The sequence below is a fragment of the Ranitomeya variabilis genome, chromosome 4 (genome assembly GCF_051348905.1).
Source record: "Ranitomeya variabilis isolate aRanVar5 chromosome 4, aRanVar5.hap1, whole genome shotgun sequence".
Taxonomy (NCBI): domain Eukaryota; kingdom Metazoa; phylum Chordata; class Amphibia; order Anura; family Dendrobatidae; genus Ranitomeya; species Ranitomeya variabilis.
In genome coordinates this window covers 21,326,648-21,339,467 of record NC_135235.1, presented here as the reverse complement: position 1 = coordinate 21,339,467, position 12,820 = coordinate 21,326,648, and the positions used below count along the sequence as shown (strand labels likewise).

The following is a 12,820-nucleotide window of genomic DNA, read 5'->3' as shown; positions in this document are numbered from 1 at the left end:
GATGTGACCTGATACAATGTTACTGAACACGGGGAGAGATGGTCTGATGTGACCTGATACAATGTTACTGAACACGGGGAGAGATGGTCTGATGTGACCTGTTACAATGTTACTGAACACGGGGAGAGATGGTCTGATGTGACCTGATACAATGTTACTGAACACGGGGAGAGATGGTCTGATGTGACCTGTTACAATGTTACTGAACACGGGGAGAGATGGTCTGATGTGACCTGTTACAATGTTACTGAACACGGGGAGAGATGATCTGATGTGACCTGATACAATGTTACTGAACACGGGGAGAGATGCTCTGATGTGACCTGATACAATGTTACTGAACACAGGGAGAGATGATCTGATGTGACCTGATACAATGTTACTGAACACGAGGAGAGATGATCTGATGTGACCTGATACAGTGTTACTGAACACGGGGAGAGATGGTCTGATGTGACCTGTTACAATGTTACTGAACACGAGGAGAGATGGTCTGATATGACCTGATACAATGTTACTGAACACGGGGAGAGATGATCTGATGTGACCTGATACAATGTTACTGAACACGGGGAGAGATGGTCTGATGTGACCTGATACAATGTTACTGAACACGGGGAGAGATGCTCTGATGTGACCTGATACAATGTTACTGAACACGGGGAGAGATGCTCTGATGTGACCTGATACAATGTTACTGAACACGGGGAGAGATGATCTGATGTGACCTGATACAATGTTACTGAACACGGGGAGAGATGCTCTGATGTGACCTGATACAATGTTACTGAACACGGGGAGAGATGGTCTGATGTTACCTGATACAATGTTACTGAACACGGGGAGAGATGGTCTGATGTGACCTGATACAATGTTACTGAACACGGGGAGAGATGCTCTGATGTGACCTGATACAATGTTACTGAACACGGGGAGAGATGGTCTGATGTGACCTGTTACAATGTTACTGAACACGGGGAGAGATGATCTGATGTGACCTGATACAATGTTACTGAACACGGGGAGAGATGCTCTGATGTGACCTGATACAATGTTACTGAACACGGGGAGAGATGGTCTGATGTTACCTGATACAATGTTACTGAACACGGGGAGAGATGGTCTGATGTGACCTGATACAATGTTACTGAACACGGGGAGAGATGGTCTGATGTTACCTGATACAATGTTACTGAACACGGGGAGAGATGATCTGATGTGACCTGATACAATGTTACTGAACACGGGGAGAGATGGTCTGATGTGACCTGTTACAATGTTACTGAACACGAGGAGAGATGATCTGATGTGACCTGATACAATGTTACTGAACACGGGGAGAGATGGTCTGATGTTACCTGATACAATGTTACTGAACACGGGGAGAGATGGTCTGATGTGACCTGATACAATGTTACTGAACACGGGGAGAGATGGTCTGATGTTACCTGATACAATGTTACTGAACACGAGGAGAGATGGTCTGATGTGACCTGATACAATGTTACTGAACACGGGGAGAGATGGTCTGATGTGACCTGATACAATGTTACTGAACACGGGGAGAGATGGTCTGATGTGACCTGATACAATGTTACTGAACACGGGGAGAGATGGTCTGATGTGACCTGATACAATGTTACTGAACACGGGGAGAGATGGTCTGATGTGACCTGATACAATGTTACTGAACACGGGGAGAGATGGTCTGAAATGATGGTAATGATGCCGCCATCAATCACATCACCTAGGATCTGATTTACTGATCGTCTCCATAATGAAGGAATGTGAGGCAGACATCACGGCAGTGGTGGTCGGGCCGTCCGCTTCACCTGCCCACATCCAGATGCGCTTTTGTAATACCTACAATAACATGAAGCGGCCGAACTGCCGGTCTGCAGGAGACAAAAAAAAGGCTTTTAGTGATAGTCCCAGAGCAGCCTATTGAGCGGTTATCAGCGCAGTGAGCGGGGTAGCTGCAGAGCGGGCGCGGAGATTTAGCTGTGAATTGTGCACGGTGCTGTGAATGGTCGGCCGGGGAGCCATTGCCGCTTTATTCCTTCTGCCTGTTTGTGTGACTGGCGCGGTGGCAGAACGAGACGCCGCTCGGGGGGCCGCCTCTGTAAACACCGACCATTGTAGTTTACTCTCTGTCTACCTACTTCAGCTCAGCGAGTTCCTATTAAACAACTTGGCACCGATCCGATGCTCTTTACAAAGAGACTCCGCAGTGCCAACGCTCCGCACCCTCCTCCGTCACTCCACGCTGGATGCTGCGGCCGGGCTGTGCTCCCCTTTGGTCCATATTGCCCATCAATGTTCGGATTTCTTCACGCCGTCCTTTGTCTCACAGCGGGATTGTTGGCAGCGTATAGTGCAGCCTCCCTGTAAGTGCCCGGCGGTGCCAAGCCTCGTCCTGCTGGCCGCTGCTGCCCTCCGATATGCCCAGACCGTCCCTCGTCCGCTCCTGCACAGCCTGATAATCAATGTCTTCTTTCCTTGTGTGCAGGATGGCTGCGGAGCCTTCTTAGCCAGCGTCAGCATTTTTAACCCAATCCCTCCCAATAAATAAAACTAGAATAATCCATCCTATGTGCACACTGGGAATAATATAGATGATGAACCATTGGGGGTCTTCAGGACCCTCCGAATTAATAAAAGGGCCATGCATCTGTGTACAGGTAAGCTGCAATACCAGTGACATCCTGTGAACAAAAGAGGCGCTGTTTCTAATAATGACATTTTACTTTTCTATTTTCATTCATCGTCTTGATGAATCACGTCCCTGGTGACGTCGACACTGAGTACGGAGCAAATTACAGGCGATGCAGACCTCAAGAGCCCAATAATGAGGCTGAGTAATCCTGTATAGAGGGGCGGAAAACCAGGTGCAGGGACATCAGGAGGCCATTGGCGTCATTCCCCTGACCGTCATGTGTAATGTATAGGTGGGCCCCGTAATGGGTTCACAGCACCACCGCAGCTCTCTAGCCATTAGCCACTTTCCTCTTGAGTTATGGGGCTGGGGCTCAGTCCGTGGCACAGTTTTCCTTGGCAGCGCAGTGATTATTGCAGCAGTTACAGTGTAGCGCCCCCCACTGGAGGTAGAGAAAATCTGAAATACTTGAACCTTGCTGGACTGCGATCAGAAGCCATTCGATATTTTCCAGCGACTTTGCCTTGGGGTAGGATATAGGGGCGTGAAAACCGCTGCTTGCCGCATCCATGAAGAGCAGCACCGTCTGCTGTGCTACAAGTCTTCCTCCAGCAGGGACTGGAGTTGGATTTTCAGCGAGGTGCACACAGTGGTGAACGCTGCCCATCTGGCGCTCCTGACACCTCTTCATGACTCAGGAGCGCCCATCTCCTCACCAAGACCGGCAGGACCTATATATATATATATATACACTCACTGGCCACTTTATTAGGTACACCTGTCCAACTTCTTGTTAACACTTAATTTCTAATCAGCCAATCACATGGCGGCAACTCAGTGCATTTAGGCATGTAGACATGGTCAAGACAATCTCCTGCAGTTCAAACCGAGCATCAGTATGGGGAAGAAAGGTGATTTGAGTGCCTTTGAACGTGGCATGGTTGTTGGTGCCAGAAGGGCTGGTCTGAGTATTTCAGAAACTGCTGATCTACTGGGATTTTCACGCACAACCATCTCTAGGGTTTACAGAGAATGGTCCGAAAAAGAAAAAAAATCCAGTGAGCGGCAGTTCTGTGGGCGGAAATGCCTTGTTGATGCCAGAGGTCAGAGGAGAATGGGCAGACTGGTTCGAGCTGATAGAAAGGCAACAGTGACTCAAATCGCCACCCGTTACAACCAAGGTAGGCCTAAGAGCATCTCTGAACGCACAGTGCGTCGAACTTTGAGGCAGATGGGCTACAGCAGCAGAAGACCACACCGGGTACCACTCCTTTCAGCTAAGAACAGGAAACTGAGGCTACAATTTGTACAAGCTCATCGAAATTGGACAGTAGAAGATTGGAAAAACGTTGCTTGGTCTGATGAGTCTCGATTTCTGCTGCGACATTCGGATGGTAGGGTCAGAATTTGGCGTAAACAACATGAAAGCATGGATCCATCCTGCCTTGTATGGAGCATCTTTGGGATGTGCAGCCGACAAATCTGCGGCAACTGTGTGATGCCATCATGTCAATATGGACCAAAATCTCTGAGGAATGCTTCCAGCACCTTGTTGAATCTATGCCACGAAGAATTGAGGCAGTTCTGAAGGCAAAAGGGGGTCCAACCCGTTACTAGCATGGTGTACCTAATAAAGTGGCCGGTGAGTGTATATATATTCGGGTGATCAAGTGGCCACAGACAATGGTCCATAGTCTCAAAAGTGTCCAACTTTGTGTTAAGAAGGAAGAGCAGCTCTGGATCACAAACTGCTGAAAAGTGAGAAGAGACCTTTCTTGGACGTACAGAGTTACATCTTCCGAATAAGCGATTTGACCAAGAAATAGAGCAGTGTTTTTGTTGGTTTCTTTGTGAGAAGCTGCTGGTTCGGCTGTAATGGACGGGCTGGCGTGGGTTCAGGAATCAGTCGTCAGCAATTCACAGATACAAAACTCTGCGCTCCTTTTATTGCCGGCCAGGAGAACACGGCTACCATTTGAGCCGTCGGCGTCTTCTCTTTGTTCCTTACATTGGGAAAAATTGCTCAGAAGAAAGCTACAAATAAAGCTGACGCTCGGGTCGCGGGCAGGAAGGAACGGGACGGATGGTCCATTTCCTAAAGTGTTTTTGTCAGTGATATCTCATTCAGAGAAGCGGCGGCTTCATGATCGTCTTCCCTGCGAGGAGCCAGATGTCCGTCATGTCATGAGCGTAAAATGGAAGAAGTTCTTAAAGGGAAATTTCATCCGAGCAAAAATTCAGCTTAACATTGTCGCTGCTCGTTAGGGGGATCTTCACGCGCCCTAATGAGTATTTTTGTAGGTGACATGTCAGCCTGATGTCACCTAGGTACGTTCAGGACTCTGGTGCTGCCTATTCCATGGAGAGGGAAGTGGTCCCCCACCGACCTGCACCTGCTGGGAGCACACACTACAAACCTCTGGCCCCAGATCCATACTTGCTTTTTAGTCCTGGGAATTGAATGGATAATTTTATGGCGTCTTAAACCTATTGATAAATTTGTTTGTGCATAAATCAGCAGTAAATGCAAATTATGTAAATTTTGAAGATATATTATTAGGCAAACGTGGCCTCATCCTCACCTTCCAGCATCCTATATGTTATGTCACTCCTGGCCAAGTGGATCCTGAATGCCTCTGGTTCCGATGAGTAGTTTTTGAGAAACATGGAAAGATGGCTCTGATGCAGCAGGTCAGCTGAGTCAAGGTGAACTGGTGTTGAAGAAGGAACAAGCTGCAGAGGAAATGCCGACCTGGTCTAGCAAATTGGATCAGTGATGACTGATGTAGCAGGGCTGGAACAGCGATGAACGATGTAGCAGAACTGGAACAGCAATGACTGACGTAGCAGAGCTGGGACAGCAGTGACTGACACAGGAGAGCTGGAACAGCAATGACTGACGTAGCAGAGCTTGAATGCCAATGACTGACGCAGGAGAGCTGTAACACCAATGGCTGACGTAGCAGAGCTGGCACAGCAATAACTGACGCAGGAGACCTGGAACACCAATGACTGACGTAGCAGAGCTGGGACAGCAGTGACTGACGCAGGAGAGCTGTAACACCAATGACTGACGTAGCAGAGCTGGGACAGCAATGACTGACGCAGGAGAGCTGTAACACCAATGACTGAGGTAGCAGAGCTGGGACAGCAATGACTGACGCAGGAGACCTGGAACACCAATGAATGATGTAGCAGAGCTGGGACAGCAGTGACTGACACAGGAGAGCTGGAACACCAATGACTGAAGTAGCAGAGCTTGAACACCAATGACTGACATAGCAGAGCTTGAACACCAATGAATGACGTAGCAGAGCTTGAACACCAATGACTGACATGGTAGAGCTTGAACAGCAATGACTGACGTAACAAAGTTGAAATAGCAATGACTGACGTGGCGGAGCTGGAACACCAATGACTGACGTAGCAGAGCTTGAACATCAATGACTGACATAGCAGAGCTGAAACAGAAATGACTGACGTGGCGAAGCTGGAACACCAATGACTGACGTAGCCGAGCTGGGACAGCAATGACTGACTGACGCAGGAGAGCTGGAACACCAATGACTGATGTAGCAGAGCTTGAACATCAATGACTGACATAGCAGAGCTGAAACAACAATGACTGACTTGGCAGTCCTGCAACAGCAGTGACTTAAGTAGCAGAGCTGGAACACCAATGACCGACATACCAGAGCTGGAACAGCAATTACTGACATGGCAGAACTGGAACAGCAATGACTGATATATCCGAGCTTGAACCACAATGACTGAAGTAGCAGAGCTGGAACACAAATGACTGATGTGTCAGAGCTGGAATACTGCGGATTTCAACTTGCACCAATAGGAAAGTGCAGTTGAAAACCCGCAGAGGAATCCGCAGAAGAAACCGCACAAAAATCCGCAGTGAAAACCGCAGTGGTTTTGCACTGCGGATTTTGCAAATCCGCTGCGGACAATTCCGCAGCAAAATCTGCAGCGTGTGCACGTAGCCTAACACTGTATTGTGGCAGGACGAAGCGAAAGGAGTACATATCTGGCTCTTGAACCAGGAGAGGTGAGTGACACTGTAATCCTTTTAACCCCTTCTGTCATGGAGGGATGTATGGAGCAGGCCCAGGCATGAGCTGCTTTGCACATCCAGCACCTTCCTCTGTCAGCAGCAATTGGAGCAAGCACTGATCACTGCTGTTTAACCTCTTAAATGCCATTGCTGTTTGATTTTTTACAGTTTGGCACATTTTTAGACTGACCTAAAATTAGATAATGGCCTCTAGACCTCTTTTGAGCAAGTGCAGTTTAGCACCAAAATTTGCAACATTTTCTGCCGTAAAGCCTTCTTAAATCTGTCTCGGGATACACCACACTCTCTTTTTCAATTTTCAACAAGGATTGCATGAGTTTTTGCGCAATATACCACTTTTGGTGGCTGTTTACACCAAAAAATCAGCATCAGCTGTTGACTGGGTGACTGGCGAAGCACAACGGTGGGAACTCTTGGCGGGGTGGTTGAGTCCAAGTGATGGCAGCTTCGCTTGTTCACTTTCTGTTTTCTTTTACCGTTTCCTTTCACCATCATCCTGCAGGAAAAAGAGAAACTTTACGTGGAGCTGAAACACATCCTGGCGCGGCAGCCGGGACCAGAAGCAGCCGAGCAGCTACAGATCTACCAACAGACTCTGCGGGAAAAGACCAAGCAGCTGAAGGTGAGGACCTCGGTACTGCCCCCTCCGGTCACACTGCAGAACTCCCTCATATCACGCGTCTGGGAAACTTTTATCAAGGAGTCAGATTCCCTCCCGAGGCTTGTCCGTCAGGTGTCTGCTGTATCCAACATGGCTTCCGATGCGATAATGTGAACAGCACATTAACCGGTAGCAGCAGAATTCTGATTGCAGCTCCGGATGTGGCTGGAGTATATGCTTTAGGATGATCTGTTGTATTTGGCTCCTTGTCTGCTTCTCTGTACACTCTGTCTGTGTCTTCTGGGTCTCCTTCCAGGCTCTTTCATCAGAACTGAACATGTACGAGTCCCAGAGCCAGGAATACAAGTACGAGATCGAGAGACTGGCCAACGAGCTGCAGAACGTGAAGAAGAAGTACCTGATGCAAAAGCGGAAAGAGCAGCAGGCCAGGTACGAGGCGCAGCAGCCGCCCAAGATCCCGGGACAAGCAGCCATGACGCATCCAGTCTGGTCTGCTGTACAATGTAAAAAGTCACTTAAAATACCTGGTCACTAAGTGGTTAAAGCTGTTCTGCGGGCACGTAATAGCTTCCTTCTTCTAACCGAGGGCTTTAATGACCTAAGCACTCAGCAGCGACGGAATCGGTATTTAGCTGCTTGGGATGTTTTTTGTAATTTTTTATTTTAGTTTTTCACGAGTCCCATATTTTCGAGTCTTCGGACAAAGAGGCCGGAAAGTGCCGACATCTCTGCACAATATGAGGGTCTCTGCCTCTTCCTGCGAGGGAACATCTCTCAAAAATCATTAGTGCTGTTCCCGCACAAAGGCAGCAGATGTTGCTCGCAAGGTTTCTCCTCTGCGCGGCTATTAAGGATCTTCTCATACTAATGGCGCTTTACTGTTATGGGCTGAGAATAAGCGCAGAAAACTGGGTGACATTTCCTGCAGATTAACCCTCTCATGATGCACTAGGGTGAGCGATGCTCCAAAATGTCAGGTTCAGGGACCTCATCTGTCAGGGAGAAGTTGGGATTAGTTTATCAGCATTTTCACTGTCACGACTTTGTTGTCGGGAGTCCCGGGACCAGGGGCTCATTCCCTGTCTCTAATGCTAGGTTCGCCTTAGCTTGCCCTGTTCCCCAGACTACTTGTGATGATGAAGACACCGGGGCCACATATCTTGCCTTAGCTCCTGAATACACCCTCAGTCTGTACCTTTCCCCCACCCAGTGAAGAGGGGAGTAGTAGTGCACAGTAATACACCAACCAGACTAGCAAGGTACTACGAACAGGGATAAAGGAAAATACCAATCATACAAATATACACACATAAACAACATAGGTAAACAGCAGTGAGTGGAGGATGGGGTAAAACCAAAGTAGGAGAAGGAAGGGAATTATCACACACTCAAAACCTAGCAAATCCATCAAACGCCTACTCAAACAGCAGCCACAAACCACCATCTCCTAACCATGCAGCATAAGCTAGCTCTGACAATGAGTGCTAGCCAGGGACCAGATAATATAGGAGATGGGAGTGACTAACAGTGCACAGCTGATAACATTAGCTCCAGGAGCTCTCAACAGAGCAGATGAACCCCTGCACTGCAAAAAAGAAACCTGCACTGTTTAATATGAAGGTGAAGTGCTTCTAATCAGTGCTGGAGTAGGAGAAATCAGACGCTGTGATCTTCTGGCTCCTCTATGTCACGGCAAACCCGTGACATTCACCATATTTACAAATGCCGGCATGTTGACTGCTGGTTGTGAGATGAGAGGTCTTGTATTTACTCCTTTCTCCCTTCTTTTGCCCTTCATTATATCCCTTTCTCCTTTTTCCTTCTCTTGCCCCTTCTTTCTTGTCAACTGTTCTTTCCTTGCCCTTTCTCATGTCTCTGGCCCCTTTTTTCCTCTTTTGTCCTTATTTTTTCCCTTCTACCTTCCCTTTCCAATTCTTACTTTTCTTACCCCATCTTCCTTATCTTTCTTCTCATGCCCCTTCTTACCTTACCTTCCCCTTCTTTCCTTCCTTGACTCTTCTTTCTACCCTATTCGCTTTTTCCCTTTATTTTACCTTACTCTGTACCGGTCTTCCCTTCCACCTCCTTCTTCGTTTTCTTATTGCTTTCTTTCCTAGTCCATTCTTCTTTGCCTTCCTCATTCTTCCCTTCACTTGCCCCTTCTTTTCACCCTTGTACCTTATTTCTTTCTTTGCCTCTTTTTTCCTCCCTTGCTCCTTCTTTCCTCCCTTGCTCCTTTCCGCCCTTGCTCCTTCTTTCCTCCCTTGCTCCTTTCCGCCCTTGCTCCTTCTTTCCGCCATTGCTCCTTCTTTCCGCCCTTGCTCCTTCTTTCTGCCCTTGCTCCTTTTTTCTCCCTTGTACCTTATTTCCTCCCTTGCCCCTACTTTTTTATTTTGCCCCTTTTTTCTATTTTGCTCCTTTTCTATTTTGCTCCTTTTCTATTTTGCCCCGTTTTCTCTTCCTGGCCCCTTTTTTCTTCCTTGCTGCTTTTTTTCATCCATACTTTTTCTTTTCTCAGTTGCCTCTTCTTTCGTCCTTTTTTCTTCCCTTCTTCGTTCTCTTGCCTCTTTTCTATTTCCTAATTTTCCTCTTTCCCTTCAGTTGCCCCTTCTTTCCTTCCATGTCCATTCCTTTTTAGCTCACCCTTTTTATCTCCTGCTGCCTCTTTTTTTACCTTTCCTTCCCTGTTCTTACTTCCCTTACCACCTCTTCCTGTGACTTTTTCTTTCACCCTTCTCCATGTTTTTCTTCCCTCTTCTCATCCACAGTATGGGGATTGCTGGCTATCGGTGAATGTGGACTCTCATTTCTTCCTTCTATGTCACATCCTTGGATCTGTCATACACATATGATGAGATCTGTAACATGTTGAGTGGAGTAGTAGTGTAGGATCAAAGTCATGAAGCTGAAAGGCAGAATCGGAGAGGGACACAAAAGACAATGTCTTCAATGCCAGCTTCCTCCCCAAAACAGTACGGTGAGTCAGGACGACTGTAGGATTTCCCTAGAAGTTGGCTCCAGACTTATAGCACATGAAGATCTAACCTGCAATGAAGGAAAGCAGACGGGAAAAGGGGCAAGATGAGTTATGGTATATAGGAAAAAGCAAATCGTGATGTGGTCCTGAAAAGATGGAAGAGGAGCACGACAGACCAAGCTATAGAGAAAGGTGGATGCGGATAAACCCTCCTGTACACATTCAGTGGCTGATAGCTTAATTTATGGGGAATGATATGAGGGTAGCATGGGGTGATCTTCATATATACGTCTCTATATAACAAGACGACCTACAGAAAGGGAGCATTGGAGCCTTACCAGGCATATTAGGAAAATTCACCAAATTGTGAATGTGGCAGAAATTCACAGCAGTGAATGAGCAAAACAAGAGTTATTGAATCAGAAGGATTTTGCTCAGCTGCAGCAGTAAAGCGTCTGTTCACAAGAAAACCATAGGATTATTAGCAGAGATTAATGAACCCCGGGAAGGCAAATTGTTAATTATATGATCACAGTCTGGGGCAGCAGCTTCTTATGTACTCACAGGAAACAGTGAATGGAGACGTAAAATACTACAATGCTATATCAGGGCACCGTGAGACAATAGTAAGTGCTGGTATGTCTGTGCCGGGCCGAGACGAGGGGTGACAGGGTAAGTTAGCGGCCTGGGGGGCTGGGTGTCAGGAAGTGTCTCGCCAAACTACTGAACACGGTGTCTCAATGTGCAAAACCAATGGACGCCAAGGGCTAAGACGCCACCAGGGCATCAAATGAGTGCACCTCAAGGACTAAAGCTCTGCATCATTGGACAGCAGAGAATGGGTCACCAAATGACCAGCAGCAAGGACTAGGGTACCAAACCACGAGACACCAGTGGGTTAGAGCAAACCACAGAATCTAAAAGATGAGGACATCAAGTCTGTGGACACCAGAAACTGCAATATCAAATGATGAGACCTCAAGGACTAATGCTCAGCAACAACGGATATCAAGGATGAGCAGCATCACGGTCCAGGGTACCAAACTTCTAGACACCAGGGGTTTAGATCCAAAAATCAGAACATAAAATACTGTACATTTAATGCTGATCTATCGACGGCCTCCCAGGTCTTTGCTGGTTTTTATCTGCTTTTGTTACTCTATATAGGGAGAAGGAAAGAAGCATGGCGGACACAGATGCTCCTTTTATGCAGCAGCGATCCGATGCTCCCCGGTTCACAGGAGGCGGATTTCCCCTGAGCCACGCACCGAAGATTACAGCCTGATGAACGTCCTTCCAGTCCTTGGATTGTACATGACCCCTCCTTATAATATACGGAATATGCTTTAACCTTATATGGAGACTCATCAAATATTTATATTAAAGGTCTTTTAAAGTAAAAATTTAAAGGGGTTGTCAGAATCCTCTACTATTTGCCAGAGTGAAGAGCGGCTACAAAAAGAATCTGTGATCCTCAAAGATCTGGCATAATCGTGTATTGCATAGACTGCCCTTTGATTTCCCTTTGTGAAAGATGTAATACTTCAGTTACCCTGCGGGGGAGCTGCAGGGAAACTTCATGGTTACCGCACGATTCCTTCACAGATTATGAAGCAGATGACTCCTGTGTTCTGCTGATTGTCAGGGACCGTAGAGAGCAACATTTTGTTTCTGATAATTCCAATTCCACGTATGCTTATTGAGAGACTCCCCCCTAGTGGGGTTGAAAAACATGGCTGACTTCTTCCAAAAACAGCGCCACTTCTGCTTACAGGTTATTCATGGTAACGCAGCTCAGCTTCATTAATGTGAATGGTGCAAGACCATACAATTGGAAAACAAAAAAAAAGCGCCATGTTTTTCTAGTCCTAGACAGCAGCTTTCATCCGCCATACATGTGATGGGAGCTACCGCCAACCGTAAGTTTAACCCTTTAGGTTCTGACGTCAATAATTACCGTGGCATTTAAGCAGTTGGATATGAGCGGCATCCCTACCATGAACAAGTGCCACCACCTCGCGACATGACTGCCGGGTGCCGATGATGATGTTGTGGAAGCCGGGAGGTTATTGGAGGCCCCCGTGCCCTGCCACGCTGCAGTGTAGGAGATTGTCCATTTTACTATACACTGCAATACTCGAGTATTATTGTGTAATGTACAGGTATGCCTGTTCAAGTCTGCCAGGAGGACTACATTAAAAAAAAAAAAAAAAGTAAAAAAACCCATTAAAAATCCAAATAAATACAAACATTCTGATTACACCTTTTCCCCCAACCCCCCCCCCAAAAAAAAAAAAATTTGGTGTAGTCGCATCTGTAACTGTTTGAACCAATATGATACCCTAATATTTACGCCATATTTTGAACACTGAAAAAAAAACCAATTGTTTTATTAATGGTCGCCTAATCTTTCGCCCTCCAAAAAGAAGGGAATAAAGTGAATTGTGAAATTTGTGTGGATCCCAAAATCGTACCAATAAA

The 12,820-nt window shown here is 46.9% G+C and overlaps 1 protein-coding gene across 1 annotated transcript in view; it reads left to right on the top strand.

The window, feature by feature from the left end:
• CFAP58 (cilia and flagella associated protein 58) overlaps positions 1–12,614 on the top strand; it is a 79,666-nt gene extending 67,052 nt beyond the window's left edge. Inside the window, exons 16-18 of the mRNA XM_077258075.1 lie at positions 7,243–7,362; positions 7,658–7,791; positions 11,507–12,614. Coding sequence (XP_077114190.1) covers positions 7,243–7,362; positions 7,658–7,791; positions 11,507–11,624 — 372 coding nt within the window. The 3' untranslated portion in view covers positions 11,625–12,614. The remainder of the gene's footprint in view (positions 1–7,242; positions 7,363–7,657; positions 7,792–11,506) is intronic.
• Positions 12,615–12,820: the final 206 nt, after the last annotated feature.